Genomic DNA, 18,580 nt, shown 5'->3' on the forward strand with positions numbered 1-18,580 from the left:
GCTTGACACGCAGCGTCCACACGTACTGGTGCATTAGTAGCGGACCAGGACGCAACGTCATGTAACTGCTTGACAGTCTGTGAACTGTCAACAACAACAGGTGCGTGAGGACGCACGGCGTCCACTCGAGACTGTTTTGACTGCCTAGTCTGAGCAGTCAAAACAACTCTAGACTGCGGAGGTTGACGCTCAGCGTCAAAACAAGTCAACTCCGATGGTTGGCGAACGTCCTGAACGTCAACAGGAGCATTAGTAAGTGGCCTAACGTCCAAATGCGGCTGAAAATCCACACGAGACCGCATCGAGTGAGGCTCTACATAACGTGACTGATGTGACTTGGCTACGCCAACGTCAACAGGACGCACAAAGGTTCGTTTGGGCGGCTGAAGGCCAGGATCTCGATGAGATAAACGGCTAGGCTCAACGGGAACCTTATCGGCAGAATAGTCTTCCATAAGGGAGGCGAGCTTAGTCTGCATGTCCTGCAGTATAACCCATTTAGGGTCCACGGGAATGGGTGCGGTAAACGACGGGGTTAACGTCTGAGACGGCACAACCTTGCCTACACCAAGACTTTCTGAGCCTGTGTAACGTTGCTGCTTAGGCGGCGAGCAGTCATCCGATGACTGCAATGGGTCAGAACTGTCCCAATGACTACATCCAGGACGCTGGACCTGTCCTGAAGGGACCGACTTTCGCTTAAGGGGCCTAGAAACCTTGCTCCACGGTTTCTTATGCGAAAAGCCTTCGGAAGACGAGGAGAAAACGGGCTCTCTCGTCTTATGGTAGGGGCGATCTTGGTGAGATACGCCTGATACCATAGAGGGAACGTCTGTTCGCTGATCAAGGCCTCTCGAACCCATAAGTCGTACGACATTACTTCTCCCCTGGGCTTGGGAGCTTGCAAGAGGTCTCGGACTAGGTGAACGACAGGCACGAACAGACGAACCCTCGGTCGCAACACTGTTCACAACACTTTGCGCACTAATCACTTTCCCACTATTTTCCGCTGTGGCACTCTGACACTTAAGCTCTTTAACGTCAGCCATGAGTTGATTACGATCAGTTGCTAACGCTTCAACTCTTTCCCCCAAGGCATGAATAGCACGTAACATGTCTTGCATAGATGGTTCCTGAGTGCCAGAAGGGGGGTTAGGTACAACCACTACAGGGGAAGGATTAGGTTCAGGGGCATGTGGAGAGGAAAAATCTACTGACCTAGAGGAACTCCTCCTTACCCTATCTCTCTCTAGCCTACGTGCATACTTATCGTATTCGAGCCAATCGAATTCCGAAAGGCCCACGCATTCCTCACACCGATCTCCCAATTGACAGGTTTTACCCCGACAATTGGAACACACAGTATGTGGGTCGAGAGATGCCTTTGGAAGACGCCTATTACAGTCCCTAGCATTACACTTACGAAATCTAGGTACTTGTGAAGGGTCAGCCATTTTGAATTAGTCAAAGAAAGTCCAAAAAATAATCCAAGTCATCAACAATTAAATCTGTTCAATAAAGAGTTCAAGAGTTTAAGTTGAGGAAAAACACCTGCACTGCGAAAGCTCAAACCAAAAAGAAGTACTTCACCAAATATGTTGAGAAAACTCCAGGTTATACAGCGAGTATTGATACGTCTTGTCGTCAAGGTCGACAGAGAAGAATTGAAGGGTTTGTTTACATGCAGGAGTGGTGTCTGGCCGATAGTTGGCGCTGGTGGGCACACCCGCAACCTTCATAGCGAACGCTCGCGAGTTTTTGAGTGTGTTTTCTGTCGAGCCGCTGGAGCAGCAGCTATTATATATTCACCGGCTAAGTTAAATATTTAAAAATGTATTTTAGAATGAAGATTAACTTCCAGAGAGAGGGGAACTGATAATATCTAGGTAGGAAAAATATTGATAAATTAGTGCTTTTTTATATACTTTACTAGCAATATTTTTTTCCTTATCTCAAGACTGATATATGCAATGATTGCTAACTGCCACCAAATTGCGAATAATTTACCATTTACTTGCTTCAAAATTTTATGACCTAAGATCTTAAAAGATGGAAAGCAAGACTTTCTAAATGAACCATTTGAAGTGTTTGACCTCCAGAATATAACACTTTGTAAACTATTGAAACAAAACATCTACAGTAGATGCAACAATGGCAGAATACAAAGAACTATAGTACTTAAAGAAACCATTGAGGAAAAATAATTGAGCTAAAGTGGGTAATGTGATAAAAATCACAAATAATTCCCACATTATAATAAATTTTGAAACAATGAAGATGGAAAAGAGACCCATTTTAGGAGGCCTCTTCATAACCTTCCAATACATCCCATGTCAATATACGGAACAAGATATGTTTGGAATTGTCATTATGTTACCAAAACATGAGCATCTGTATAAGGAATATTCTAAAGATAAAAATTCCAAATATGATCTGAATGCTCATCATATGACCATACATATAAGGAATATACAATAGAGAAAATACAAAGAAATGTGTCGAACTGCAATCAACAACATAAAATTTTAGCAGCAAAAGTTCCAGTAAGCAAGGATCTAATTAAAAAGAAAATGTAAGACAAAGGCGAACAGAGATACAACATCCACTACAAACAACGGTACAGTACAGTACAAGTTATGCCAAAGTAACAGCCGCTAATACAGGGAATGATCAGACTAATGCAAATAGCCTTATAAACAATATACAATAAACAATAACAAATATAGAAATAAAACTAGGGCGCTGTTGAGGAACTTTAATTTGATGTACTGTACTGTATATTAATAAAAGAATATGGAAACTTTCTTTCATTTTTGAGCTTGAGCAATACTTAAAAAGTGTATCAACACGTACCAAAGAACTATATATCTTCATTGGTAGCAGTGGACTCCTATTATATTACAGAAATGGAAATGATGCTTCCTAATTACCCTTCTAGAGACGAAAGACAACGATCTTTACAGGAAATTAAAATCACAAAGGGGACTGAATTAAGCTTGCCAAAAGTAATTTGACGATATAATTGCAATTGACAAGATAGAAAAAAATCTTCAATAGTCAAAATCAAACAGCTTGAAAGAAAAATTTTTTTAGTTTATATTGAGAATAATCAAGCATTGGTTCAATCTATCATCTATTATTTTTATTAATGACAGAGAGAAAGACTGTTAAGAGTTTTAAATGTTACGTTCTTTAATACACACATCCAAAACATTTTACAGCACATTTCTGCATGCAGATTATTTCTCTGTGGATTATCATCACTAATAATATTCACAATAATTTCTCAAAACTAGTTTTTAACATTGTCTTAATAGGGCTTCATTAAGATTATTTTTGTTTGGACTAGTTTTCTTATTTAAATACCAAGCATTTGAGGGTTAGCATTTGAACACTTTTGATAGGGAAGTATTAATGGAATATGCCTCACTACATAAGCACATCCCCGATTAAACAAATAGCCTAAGGACCACCGAGGCATAAGGATACAAAATGCCATAACATCTTGTTTAATCAGTATTTGCCCTTTTTCCCATTTGTTTTCCTTCTTTTCAGCAGCTTCCTTAGTTCTTGGCCAAATTTGCTCGATCTTGCAGAATACAGAGCCCAGTTCCATGATGTTCCAGCAATAAACAGCCACCAAGAAAAGAAATGGCCTACTGGGTTAGTATTGCTCAGGTCCATAATCACGTCCACCACCATTGGTATAACCGAAACTCCAAAGAGAGCAACCATTAAAAGGAAAGTCTGGGTGGCTTTCCAGTTCTTGTCTGCACGCATCTTTGAATGAATAGTCAACTTTTGCATTGTTTTATGATTTTTGTAAGAAAATGTAGCTAGTGCAATGATGGTAACAATTATGATAATCAATGCTGCTCCACCTAAGACAATCACCTGAAGGTAGAACACAAAAAGCGACACCGATGGTGCTGACGATCCCATGCTAGTCGTTAGTTTGGTAATAGGGTCAAAATAGCCAGTGAATGACCATCCATCCTCCCGTCTATTGACAAGCACAGACAGCGTGATGCCTACGGTCCATGTCAAAAATATGCCACCTAAGATCTGACGATGGTTGAGAGGTTTAAAAACTATGCCCCGGTAAGTTTCAATACTCATCATGGCAAGAGTTAACAAAGAAACATTCGCTGAAATGTTAAACATGATACATGACAGCACTGGATATCCGTACCTTTCAAACCTTATTTGTTGAAAACCCAAAGGTTGTATCAAACTCATTTCCTTGAAACCTGCATAGATTGAGTTTGGGTCAAAATGTTGCAGATTTATTTTCCCTACCATGAGTGAAATGTGATCAAATACAGACCAGGTTGCAGGAAAAATACCAAGTAACAGATCTGCAATAGCCAACGATGTCCGTAATAGGAAAGTTTCATCTTTAATTAAATTTGTGCTAAAAATTACAGATAGAACTAGGAGGTTGCCAACAACTGTTACCAACGTAATAGCAATGCTAACTGTTAAAAGAGCAATTTCTTTGGCTTTGCAGTATGAGGGCAAGTAGTCCCAATCTATAGCAACTGGTGGGTTCTTTAAGTACGTAATAATCATGTTGTAAAAACACGAGGTCCAGAATTTATTGCAGGTGGTCATGTTATGCTTTAGATAAAATTGTAGCATTTCCATGGTTCTGATGGGAAGTGAAAGGAAGCAAGAACTTCCTGTGAAATCTTCCATAATAGGTCCAATTATGGACATATCATCACTCTGATAATAATAAAATCTTTTCTTAATCAAGTCTTCAAAACATTGGCTATTGTTGGTGAGCATTGCTCTAATCATAATTTTTGTAAACACTTTCACTGAAGATATAGTGCCTTCTTCATTCTGAGAGTAAAACTGTGTTAGTTCTGGATAGACAGGAGCACTATCTAGTGAGTGAAGGACTATTTCTTTTGAGCTATGTATATCAGAAGATGTTATAATCAAAGTCTTATGCCATTTTATTATATCATTTAAACTAGTAAACGATGAAATAACACTACTTTTATTTCCGTGAGTCAATGGAAAAACATCAATGCGATAGACCCGACTAGGTACTTGTAAAAATATGGAAATGTTGTTTTTAGAATAATATATACACGCAGCCATTCCCAGGTAATGCTGAATATATGTTGGGTCACTAATGTGAACACACCAGCCGTTTGAGATCAAGGTATTCCAGGGTCTGATGATGATATCTCTTTTCCACGTCCATGAAGGACTCGCAGTCTTTAGCATTTGCAGAACATTTTCCGATTCTTCGGCAGAACCTTTGGTAGAGTAAGTAACTTGATGTGACGGGGCTTGGACTGCAATGACCACCGTGTTTTTCTGACACAAGTAATCTATTGTAAATCCCGAGTCTTGGAACTGAGTTATAAGCAAAAGAACAATCTTATCCCAGTCAGTAACAGTAACGGAGCAGTTATGTATAATAACCAAATACCCAATAGTACGCCAAGAATTAGGAAATATGTTGCTACCATTAGAGCAAACAGTAAAATAGTCAGATGAGATGCAATGAAATTCAGACTTTTGCAAATCTGATACGAATGTTATAAATGCCCTATGTCTGTTATCTTTAAAGTTGAAAGCAAAAATTATGTTATTCACCATAACATGAGTACCAAAAGATAACTGGTTTAATATAAATTCCTGTGAAATTTTGCTAAGTTTTGCATCCATAGCAGCTAACCATTCAAAAAATTTCTTCTGATATTCAGTAATTTGACTTTGCCTGAATATAACTAAATGTAACTCTTCCTTGATTTTTATCACTGACCATATATCCTTTTCTGACAAGCAATTGTGAAATCGAAGTAATGAGCTGTTACTGCCATAACAATTATAATACATGACTCCATTATAAGTATATTGGGTTATTCTTAAAGGAAACCTATGGCAGCATTTTGTAAGCTCTAACTTTGATCTTGAATAGAGGGAACCCAAAAGTCCAATAGATTTCGTAACAATAGTCTGCTCTGAGATTATGAATAATATTTTGTTTCTGGTCTCATTTACAAAAAAAGAAAAAATACTAATAATTCCATCTGAATACATGTCTGAGGGAGAAGCATGTTTGTAGCAAGCAGTAGCATCTATTGTATTGTTAGGGTTAACAAGCTGTGCAATAATTTCATACCGAACAGTACGCTGCAAAACAGCTTTGCATAATAATTCTGCACACGAGAAGAATAGGGATGGACTCTTTAGCCATAAATTTGCTGAAGCTTCTGCTCGTAACTGTCCCTCACCACCACCTCCATTACCATTTGGGCAAGACCAGCTCTGAGTAAGGTACAGAAAGTAATCCTTAATTTCATTTCCCAGAGGATAGTAAATTTTAGCTATATCTGTGGCGTTCTTGGTGTTAGTTTCATTCTGACATTGCTTAAGTTTGCTGGCTAGAGATTTACATTGGGTTTTAGAGCAGTATTTCACATAAGATAACCAAAAATTTCCATTTACATCACCAGGCTGATTGACATGAGTAATCTCAATTTCACTGTCACACACGAAATCAATACATGGTTCTGGAAATTCGGGAAATGTGATATTCCTTTTTAAAAGATACTGAAACAAACTGTTATACCTATTGGTATGGTATTCCCAATTCCTACTTTTATCACTTAAACACTTGAAGAATCTATACCCTTTTCCTCTCTGGAAAAGCTGATAAAATGAAAAAAATAGATCATTCCACGTATCCCTACTCAAAGGTGGGCACCAAGAAGCCCGAAATGGTATGATCAAATGAGTTCCAGATTTCTGAATTCTAAAGACAATTGTTGTTGGGCAAGGAGATTCCAAAGGATACTTGTCAAAGCTATAAACACTCACGCTTTCAGGCTCTAAAGAATTCTTTTTATCATGATACATCTTGTGAATCTCATGCATACAAGCTGATATGTTCAGGCCACTAAAAGCCGAGGGTTGAACAAGAACAGAAGGGATCCCTCCATAATAGAGTATATCTGCACCGACTTGACAAAGGTATGTTCTACATGAGAGAGGCAAGAATGGAAATTCTGTTTGAGTATTTTCAATGTAAGAAAGTCCTTTTGACTGTACACACGACGGTTTCAACAAGATAAATGAAGAGTTTTTGTCTATTCTTGCTTTTGTACTGATCCCTGAATAATCAGTCTTGCTTTTGGGCCTTATACTGTCAAAGCATGCCTTTGTGCTTTTCTCAAACCAGTAAGTTTTTTGTTCTGTGACATCAGTGTAATATATCATAGGATAATCTTCAGAACACAATATGTCCCAACACTTATGTAGCAGGTTTTCAAAGCCTGATTCTTTGGAATTCGTGTATAATTGAAGACCAAGTGATGTTCTGCATTCTTTCTGTGGTGAAAATATTTGGGTATTTAACTCAAAGTCAATTATTGGATCATACGAGGGAGAGGAAGAAGCCACTGAAGAAGAATAGAGAGCTGTTGCATTTAAAACAATTGGGGAAGAAGAGATAGCCGTTGCATTTAAAGCAATTGGGGAAGAAGAGATGGTCGTTGCATTTAAACCAATTGGGGAAGAAGAGATGGTCGTTGCATTTAAATCAATTGGGGAAGAAGGGATGGCCGTTGCATTTAAAACAATTGGAGAAGGGAGGGCTGTTGCATTTAAAACAATTGAGAAAGAAGGGAGGGCTGTTGCATTTAAAACAATTGAGAAAGAAGGGAGGGATGTTGCATTTAAAGCAATTGGGGAAGAAGGGATGGCGGTTGCATTTAAAGCAATTGGAGAAGGGAGGGCTGTTGCATTTAAAGCACTTGAGAAAGATGGGAGGGCCGTTGCATTTAAAGCAATTGGGGAAGAAGGGAGGGCAGTTGCATTTAAAGTAATTGGGGATATAGACATTGTTAAAGATGTAGCTACAAAGGGTTCTAGTACAGAAAAAGTTTCTGGCTGGGTAAATATAGTAACAGTTGGATTATATAAATAATTTCCCTCAGAACTAACTAATGTTGTTAGAGGCCTCAAGGTTAATAAAGGATTTATAATTATAACTTCCGGAGAAGAAAAGTCAACAGGGCTAACAGTAGATTTTTTGTTATCAAAAGAGCGCAAGGAGGAAGAATGATGCTGATTTAGGAATGATGAAGTTAACAAGGTTTCACAGGAATGAGAACTTGAAAGGTTTATTTCATTCGCTTTGAAAACCTTTGACGATTCAATTAATTGATCTGTTTGTGTTTCTCGGGTCTGAGATGGGAGAAAAGGAGTTGCCAGAAAAGAGGATTGAATTCTACGCTGATGATCAATTGCAGATGATATGGATGATACAACATTCTGAGAAGTGTGGAAAGAAAAAGATTTATTTTGAACATTTTCTGTATTATCCAGAATACTTGCTGAAATACCCTGTATCTGGTGAATGCAGTTTGGTCCATTTTCCAAATCAAATTCCCCATGAAGGACTGTTGTTACTAGTTCAGTACCCGAGATTAAAACCCCCTGCTTACAATTAGCATTTGTGAACATAGAAGTGTGTAATGGTGTATCCCGGGGTAAATTAAATGTAGTGGACATGGCAAGTACAGAATTGTAGCAGTTTGTGCCATCCTTTCCTTTAATACATGACGGGAGAGATGTTACAGTTGAAAACATCCCTGAAGTCATACGAGAGAACACAGACGATGCGGTCACCGTTGTCAAAGTGTTCTGGGTGAATTCCCTGAGCAAAACAAGAGGAAATGACAGACTCAAGTAAGTAACTGGGGTAACAACTGCCAAGGTTATTTTTTCTAAGTGTGAATCTCAAAATCGGTTAGGAATAAGATTATATCACAAGCATGTTGCATAATCATCATCTTATCCTAGTATCATAATAGTTCAATTTATGATTAATATCATAAGAAACAAACATACCCTTTACCTGCTCTCAACTGTGGCTTCATTACTGTCTGGCAACTTAAAAGTGTTAGTGCTCCAAGTGGTTCTTGAATCTGTGTCTGTGAAATAAGTGGAAGAATGGTATTCTTCTACTATTTCTATTTTATCACTGACCTCATACTTTAAGCCATGTGAATCTGGAAAGGATATTTGTTTATTTCAATTAAATATGAAAAACCTTTCACTGTACCAGGTTTTTTTTTTAATAATAAATTTAAATGTATCGAGTAATCAATTGGTTAATCTTCTGTCTTCTCACAATAGATGAAAGATAAACAACAAATATTGTAGATATTAAAAGAAAAGAAGCAAAATAGTACATAGTTTTGACATTTTAGTTTGTACATTTGAGAAAATAAGAAAACTTCAAAAACAATATGCTCAGAAGAACACCCAAAAGCAAAATTACATCTGCTTTAATACCACTATGAGCCAAGCTACATCCTTATTTGGAAAAGCAGAATGCTACAAGACGTAAGGGTCCAAAGTGAGAACAAAAAATTAAATGATTAAAAAATATACAAGAGAGCAGAAATAGAGTCAAGCAAGAAAGATTTTACACATACTAAGACTATTGTTAAACCTAGCAGAAAAAAATGTACAGTATATTAAAGATAGATAAACCCTGAACAGAATAAATCATAGACAATCACAACTACAAATAACAGTGGAATGATTGAAAAATAACTTTCGAATTGAGACAAGACAAGAGACAGAAGCTCTGAAAAGTGCTTTGAAAGATACAGAATTCTGTCATGTAACTTGTTCAGATGTGCTGACCCAACATAGTTTTAAGAAGTTAACTTGAGGACGCAAAATTCCTTGTGAAAGAAGGACATAATGCTCATTAATATCAAAGAATTGTATGATAGATGTGAGGCCTTGTAGTGTGAAATACAAGGTGTTATGGATATATGATGTTATGTATTAAAAAACACTCGTATGTCATTACGCTTTAGGTATATAAAACAGCAGACACAAAAAAGTGTGAGATCTATGAATTTTATGATTAAAACTTTTGTGGAATATAAAATGACTGGAATAATGGAGTAACTCATTGTCTATGAAATTTAAGCATCCAAATTAAGTAAACTACCTTTATTCTGGACAGGTATCTAAATTTAAAGAACATTGAATATGGTGATTCTGGATTTAAATTACCTTAGAACAAAAGTTGACAGAAGATGTGAATAGAGAAAGCAGAAAGGTTGGACTGAAAATTAATATGAGTAAGACTAAGATAATGTTCAATGAAAATGCAGCGACAACAAATAAGAGTTATGGACGAGCCTCTGGAGATTGTTAATGAATATATGTCCTTCTGACAGACAGCAAGTGCTTCCCCATGACACGAGACCAAGATTAAAAGAAGGGTAAGTACGGGATGGAGAGCATTTGGTATACAAAATGAGATTATGAAGAGTAAAATGACACTTATCCTAAAAACAAAAGTATTTAATGAGAAGGTCCTACTAGTACTAACTTATGCATCAGAAACTTAGAGCCTTACTATAGAACATAAGCTAGTTACAACTCACAGAGCTATGAAAAGAATAATGATGGGAATAACACTAAGAGACAGAAAAAGAGCAACATGGATACAAGAGCAAACTAAAGTAGAGGGTATTCTAAGAACTTGTAAGAAAAATAAATGGACATGGGTAGGACATATAATGAGAATGACAGACAATACATGGATATCAAGAATAACAGAATGGGTCCCTAGCAATTGTAAAAGAGGCAGAGGAAGGAAGAGAAGACGATGGAGCAATGAACTAAGGATGTTTATGGTCGTGGACTGGGACAGAAAGAACATAAACAGACGCAAGTGGAAGGACATGTCTGAGGCCTCTGTCTTGCAGTGGACTAGTAACGGCTGATGATGACGATGATGAGAACAATGTGGCCTTCTAAAGAGTAATGCATAAATATTTCAGGCCTCATTAATCGTTCAGAAAAAGTGGTCTATGGTTTTACATCAAGGGAGTGCAGAGCTTTTTGACATCCTGGTGGATCATAAGCATGCAAACCGATTAGCTCACACTAGTTTTTCAAGCACAGGCATTAAAGGAGATGGGAAGTTAAATGCTGTCAAAGGTTTTTTTGGAGGCAAGATGGCCATAAAAGATTGTTTGTAACTATAATCTAGATCTTAATCACCACTGTTACCACTGTCAGGAAAGAGGAATCTATCAATAAAGCAATTTCAAGGCAGGAAAAGTTATTGAAAATTAAAGAACACAAGACAGATTGGAAACGTAATAGCCTTGGTGCCACTATCTTTGAAGTTATAGCTAGCCAGTTTTGCAAAACAACTCCTAAGTTCCTGACATAATCGGGTGCAGTCTATGAAAGAGTAGCGCACAGAACGTTTGGAGTAGAAGGTAAAGTCTGCTACCAACAAAGATTCGGAATAACTATTATATTAATTTTAGAAAATAATACATGGAGTGTTAGGTCAATACAATTTTTTTGATAAATTTCAGTCAGTCCCAATTAAATTGACGAATCATCAACATCTAAGAAATTAACTACAAAAAAAAAGTTGCAGGGTTTGGGGCAACATTTTCTATTTCATACTAACAGTCCTGACACAAGTTAAAACTTATGAACAATAAAGGTCCTCTCACACTGCCCAGTGAAACATTAAGCATTAGAAAACCTGGCCTTCATATAGCCTCCGGAACCTTAATTATGATCATTTTGTACAGAAGCTTAGTGGTTAATCAGATAAAATAAAACAACAACTGTGAAATGATTCTGAACTAGGTTCAGACTCTAGTCCATTATTCAGGTTATCATGGCTATATCTAATGACCGGTACATCTTCCAAGTGTATCAACAATACCTCATTGTTTCTAGTGCATTTACTGCACGTTAAGAAGTGTAATAGATTCATGATACTTGAATAATCAAGTTTCAGTAACCTTAGGAGCGTCTGAAGGAGTATAAATTCCCTTATCTGCAAGTTTTGAGAGACCCTTGAACAAAACAAATATGACTAAGCCGAATTTGAGGTTAAGATATACTTCTCTTTGAAAGTAATAGCATACTAAACCAGATCTTCTTCCTCAGTAAAAGAGGTTATTTAGTACCTTACATTTTTATGCTTATTAAATGAAAAATAGGTTAGGTGGAAATGGACTCTATGTAGGTATCAGAAAGTTCAACTTTCATCATATATATGAAAGAAATGTTATTTTCATTAGTAAAATAAATTTTTGAATATACTTACCCGATGATCATGTAGCTGTCAACTCTGTTGCCCGACAGAAATCTACGGTCGGGATACGCCAGCGATCGCTATACAGGTGGGGGTGTACACAACAGCGCCATCTGTGAGTAGGTACTCAAGTACTTCTTGTCAACAAGAACTCAATTTTCTCCTCGGTCCACTGGTTCTCTATGGGGAGGAAGGGCGGGTCCTTAAATTCATGATCATCGGGTAAGTATATTCAAAAATTTATTTTACTAATGAAAATAACATTTTTCAATATTAATCTTACCCGATGATCATGTAGCTGATTCACACCCAGGGTGGTGGGTGGAGACCAGCATACATGTTAACAAAGAAGCTAAGTATCCCGTATCTTATTTTAGCCGTTATTCAAAATAACAAACATAAAATAAATAAGTACCTGGTAAGGAAGTCGACTTGAACCATTACTCTGCCTTTTTAAGTACGTCTTCCTTACTGAGCCTAGCGATCCTCTTAGGATGCTGAGCGACTCCTAGGTGCTGAAGTATGAAGGGCTGCAACCCATACTAAAGGACCTCATCACAACCTCTAATCTAGGCGCTTCTCAAGAAAGAATTTGACCACCCGCCAAATCAACCAGGATGCGGAAGGCTTCTTAGCCTTCCGGACAACCCAGAAATATTACAAGAGAAAGATTAAAAAGGTTCTGGAATTAGGGAAATGTAGTGGTGGAACCCCCACCACTACTGCACTCGTTGCTACGAATGGTCCCAGAGTGTAGCAGTTCTCGTAAAGAGACTGGACATTCTTAAGATAAAAGACGCGAACACTGATTAGCTTTTCCAAAAGGTTGCGTCGAAAATATTTTGCAGAGATCTATTTTATTAAAGGTCACGGAAGTTGTGACAGCTCTAACTTCGTGTGTCCTTACCTTCAGCCAAGCTTGGTCTTCCTCATTCAGAAGGGAATGAGCTTCTCGTATTAACAGTCTGAAAATAAAAGGATAAAGAATTCTCTGACATAGGCAAAGATGAATTCTTAACTGAACACCATAAAGCTTCAGACGGGCCTCGTAAAGGTTTTTAAAATAGAACTTAAGAGCTCTTACAGGACATAATACTCTTTCTAGTTCATTTCCAACCATACGCTAAGTTTGGAATAACGAACGATATTGGTCAAGGCCGAGAAGGCAGCTCGTGTTTGGCTAGAAAACCAAGATGTAGAACATGTAGCCGTTTCGGATGAAAATCCGATGTTCTTGCTGAAGGCATGAATCTCACTGACTCTTTTAGCTGTGGTTAAGCATATCAGGAAAAGAGTCTTAAAGGTGAGATCTTACAGGGAGGCTGATTGAAGTGGTTCGAACCTGTCTAACATAAGGAATCTTAGAACCACGTCTAAATTCCAACCAGGTGTAACCAAACGACGCTCCTTCGTGGTCTCAAAAGACTTAAGGAGGTCCTGTAGATCTTTATTGTTGGAAAGATCTAAGCCTCTGTGACGGAAGACTGATGCCAACATGCTTCTGTAACCCTTGAAAGTGGGAGCTGAAAGAGATCGCTCTTTCCTCAGATATAAGAGGAAGTCAGCTATTTGAGTTACAGAGGTACTGGTCGAGGATACGGATACTGACTTGCACCAGTTTAGGAAGATTTCCCACTTCGATTGGTAGACTCTAAGGGTGGATGTTCTCCTTGCTCTAACAATCGCTCTGGTTGCCTCCTTCGGAAAACCTCTAGTTCTCGAGAGTCTTTCGATACTCTGAAGGCAGTGAGACGAAGAGCGTGGAGGCCTTGGAGTACCTTCTTACGCGTGGCAGACGTAGCAGGTCCACCCTTAGGGGAAGAGTTCTGGAAACGTCTACTAGCCATCGAAGTACCTCGGTAAGTTATTCTCTCGCGGGCCAGAGGGAAGCAACTAGTGTCAACTTTGTCCCATCGTGAGAGGCGAACTTCTGCAGTACCTTGTTGACAATCTAGAACGGAGGGAATGCATATAGATCTAGATGAGACTAATCTAGTAGAAAGGCATCTAAAAGAACCACTGCTGGGTCCGGGATAGGTGAGCAAAGTATTGAGAGCCTCTTGGACATCGAGGTTGCGAAGAGAACTATGGTTGGCTGGCCCCAGGTGACCCAAAGTCTCTTGCATACATCTCTGTGGAGGGTCCAATATGTTGGAATTATTGTCCCTTCCTACTGAGACAAACTGCTAAGACATTCAAGTTGCCTTGGAAGAAACTTGTTACTAGTGAAAAGTCTAGACCTGTTGAACAGGAGAGGAGGTCACTAGCGAACTCGCACTATGTCAGAGAGTAGGTCCCTCCTTGCTAGGAGATGAACATCAAAGCAGGGAGTTGTCCGTGTTGACCTCCATTACTTTGTCTTGAAGGAGAGACCTGAAGCTTTTCCAGGTCAGACGTACTGCCAGAAGCTTCTTGCTGTTAAAATGCATTGTCCTTTGACTCGAGAGCATGATCCCGAGCATTCCCTACCGCCTAAGGTCGCACCCCAGCCTACGTCCGATGCGTCTGAGAAGAGAACGTGGTTGGGAGTCTGAACAGTCAGGGGAAGACCCTATAAAAGGTTGATAAAGTCCTTTCCTCAGGTTAGACCAGACTTATCTTCCGGAAACCGGGATCGAGACCGCTTCTAGCGTCTTGTCCTTTTCCAGTGAAGAGCTAGATGAAACCGAAGAGGACGGAGGTGTAGTCTTCCAAGTGACACCAATTGAACCACGGATGACAGTGTCCTAACCAGACTCATCCACAGCCTGACAGGGCCGTATTCCTTCTTCAGCATCTACTGGATGGATAGCAGGGCTGGGGATTGATTTTCTTGTTCAGCCATGTCCTCATCAGAGGGTTCCTCATCCGAAACTGATGAGGAAACGGCAACGGAGTGGGCAACGTCTGACTCGCTGAATCCGGTCGCACTGGTGGATGCGTGACGGAGCCGGACACAAGATCATGGTACTGCTGCACAGTCTGTGAACTGTCAACCATGGGGATGCGAGGAAGTACAGCGACAACCCGAAACTGTCTAGACTGTCTGGGTAGTACAGACAACCCCTTATCGGGTTGCTGAGGTTGCCGCACTGCGTCACAACAAGTCACCTCTGCTGGTTGTTGAACGTCTTCCCAGTGACACACTGAACGTCCACAACCACCTCCGAGAGTAGCTTAACGTCAACGTGCGACTGGCAACCCACACTGGGTCGCACCGGTGGAGGAACCATCTCAACTGGCGGACGTGAGTAGGATACCTCAGCGTCAACAGGGTGTACAACCAACCGGTAGGAAGGTCGTTGGCAAGAAGGTTCTTCTCCGTAAAAAATCCTCTATCAATGACTAAGCTTGGACTGCATGTCTTGCAACAAAGCCCAAGGTCTATGGGAGCAGGTGTGGCAACAGACGGGGTTAGCGACTGAAGCGGAACCATTTACCCTCCCTGGAAGCATGTTATGCTTAAATTAAAGTCCATAGGAGGCTAAGCAGCTTAAGGCTCCTCTCCAAATGACAGAGTCCTCAAGGGAATATCAGAAGGAGGGAGAACAGCACTTTCTCATCTACAGGAACCATGTCCGAGAAAAGCTAGGTTCTCTCAGTGAGGGTTTCACTGGTGCAAAAGCAGCAGACCAGAAGGCAACGTTATGAAACTGCTTGACAGTCTGTGAACTGTCAAAAACTGAACTGTCAACCACAACAGGAGCGTGAGGACATACAGCACTGGTGTATAAGTAGCAGACCAGAAGGCAACGTCATGTAACTGTTTGACAGTCTGTGAGTTGGCAACAACCAAAGTTGTGTGGGGAAGCCTCAACTCCTGACTGACTAGTTTGCTGCGGGCGAGTGGCGGTAACGACAGTGTGTAGCGGAGGCTGACACACCGTGTCAAAACACGGCAGCTTGTGGTAGCTCACGCACGGCAACGGAGTGCTCTGTGTGTGGGAGTCATCATACATCTGGCAGGGTTGACTGTGCATGGGTGGAGGAGCTCTCACAACAAGAGTGTGAGAGCAGGAAGCCATGCCGGGCGCACAACCGTGGGAGGTGTAGGCCCACGGGTGCATCGTCAACCTTCTCCGCAGTCGGAGTGTGGGAGCTGGCAACAACAAAAGCTGAGTGTTGGTGCGTGGGAGGGGCTGCGGTGGGTTGCAGAGCATGCTGTATGGTATGCGGAGCATGCTGTATGGTATGCGGTGAATGCCGCATAGTACTGGAACCCGGCAGCTCTACAGCACCTTCCCACTGCTGATGCGGTAGCTCACGCATGTCAACGGATGGTGCAGCAAGAACATGCGTCTGGCAGGGTGGACTGCGCATCGGTGGTGGAGCTCTCACAGGTGGAGTGTGGGAGCAGGCAGCCGCAGTATCTGCTGAGCGCACAACCGTGGAAGGTTGTAGATTAACAGGAGCATTGTCAACCTTCCAGCACGATACTCCTGCATGAAGGACCAAGCTGAGACTGTATAGTCTACAGCATGGACCACTAGGGTCTATGAAAGACGACAACAAACGGAGCTACTGTCCGTTGTGACTGAGGGTCTAAAACAGCTGGTGCGGCAACAGACGGAGTTACTGCCTGTTGCGGTACCGCCTTGCCTCTCTTGGGAGGTGTGCAGTCGTCGGATGACTGGAGCGAGTCCGAACTGACCCAGTGGCTACACCTAGGCCGTTGGACTTGCGCGGAAGGGACCGACTTGCACTTAAAAGCTGCAAGATTTGGTCCATGGTTTCTGCGAGAAACCTCTTCCGCAGACGAGGAATAAATGGGCTCTCTCGTCTTTGTGTGGGTGGGGTGATCACGTCGGCAACGTGTGTAGATACACCCGAAACCACGGAGGGAAACGTCTGTTCGTCGATCAAGACCTGTGGAACCCATAAGTCGTTCGACATTACTTCTCCCCTGGGCTTGGGAGCTTGTAAGAGGTATCGGACTAGGTGAACAACTGGCACGAACAAACGAACCCTCGAACGCAACACTGTAACACTTTGCGCATATCACTTTATCACTTTTGATTTTCTGTTTGCACTTATTTCACTGAACTCGAAACTTTAAGTGATTTGTACCTGAAACACGCAATCCTATCCTTCATTAAAAGGTAGTAATTGCGAAAACAGTTTTACAATGTAACAGAAAAACATAATGAAAGATAAAGAATTCAGTAACTGGAAAAGAGACTAAACACTAGATCAAATAAACTACGTTTAAAATCTCTCACCGCATAAAGCCTGGGAACAAGAATAAAACTCTAGAAACGTTTTACCTTCTTCCCCTATAGCGACTAGGGAGAAGAGTAAAAAACGAGAACAACGTTACCCGCTTGAACGAAACGTTTATCCTCCTCTCTCTCCCTCCGTCTCTATCTCTCTCTCTCTCTCTCTTGACTTAGAACCTGAGAGAAGAGCCCAATTATATATCGTTAAAACATATTATTTGTTAAAGGAAAAAAACTGAAAGGTTTCCCAAATAAAAAGTTCCATTATTAGAATTAAAACCATTTAAGCTAAGAAAGAATGAACGAAACGCTAGAATCGGTTTACTCTTACTGCAACGTGAAACCGTGAAATACTCTCTCTCTATCGTAACGATAGAGCGCATGTTGAACGTTCTGAACGTCAACAACTGCGGAGACTAAACTAAACGTTAGTTCATCTTTGAAAAAAGTACGAGACTATCAAAGAAATTCTTTCAAAAACATTAAAATTAAAATAGCATAAATTCTTAACAGGAAATACAATATGACGGGCTCAATGTTAATTAACTTCGGTTCCAAGTAAGGACCGCCTACTATTAGGAAAGGTCGCATATAAACAAACATAGAAATTAATTTTTATAAGTTTATAATAAATGGAAAGTTAATCGAAGAGGCCTATAAATGGCGGAGAGATATAAAATAAATCTATAAATTTGTTAAGCAAAATTACCAAAAACCTAAACACACTTCCGTCTAAGGGAAGGGTCGGTCATAAAAAGTGAAAGAGAGTCTATACTCTCTTCGACACCAACACTTCCGTCTAAGGGAAGGGTCGGCCATTTAAAAGTGAAAGAGAGTCCATACTCTCTTCGTCACCATAATTAAATCTATCCAAAACGAGTTCAAGTTTTGAAATGAAGATAAAACCCCTGCATAGCGAAAGCTCAAAACTGGAATAGTGTACTTCACCAAAAAGTTGTGAAAACAAATCCAGTTAGGGACGGCGTATTAGTAGGTCTTGCCGGTGGCACGACAGAGGAAAAATTGAGTTCTTGTTGACAAGAAGTACTTGAGTACCTACTCACAGATGGCGCTGTTGTGTACACCCCCACCTGTATAGCGATCGCTGGCGTATCCCGACCGTAGATTTCTGTCGGGCAACAGAGTTGACAGCTACATGATCATCGGGTAAGATTAATATTGAAAAAATACAAGTAATGAGGAAACAAGAATATGGACATGACTGGTAACTCAAAATGAAAACTACTGTACGTCTTTGGCC

At 40.2% G+C, this 18,580-nt stretch overlaps 1 protein-coding gene across 1 annotated transcript in view; it reads right to left on the reverse strand.

Annotated features, from left to right (window-relative positions):
- Nucleotides 1–1,833: 1,833 nt before the first annotated feature.
- The window catches only part of LOC137654473 (uncharacterized), a 16,854-nt gene continuing 107 nt past the window's right edge, over nucleotides 1,834–18,580 (reverse strand). The window contains exons 2-3 of the mRNA XM_068388135.1: nucleotides 8,885–9,038; nucleotides 1,834–8,683 (exon numbers count right to left, since the gene is read on the reverse strand). Coding sequence (XP_068244236.1) covers nucleotides 3,514–8,628 — 5,115 coding nt within the window. The 5' untranslated portion in view covers nucleotides 8,629–8,683; nucleotides 8,885–9,038 and the 3' untranslated portion in view covers nucleotides 1,834–3,513. The remainder of the gene's footprint in view (nucleotides 8,684–8,884; nucleotides 9,039–18,580) is intronic.

Source organism: Palaemon carinicauda, chromosome 15 (genome assembly GCF_036898095.1).
Source record: "Palaemon carinicauda isolate YSFRI2023 chromosome 15, ASM3689809v2, whole genome shotgun sequence".
NCBI classification, from domain to species: Eukaryota; Metazoa; Arthropoda; class Malacostraca; order Decapoda; family Palaemonidae; genus Palaemon; species Palaemon carinicauda.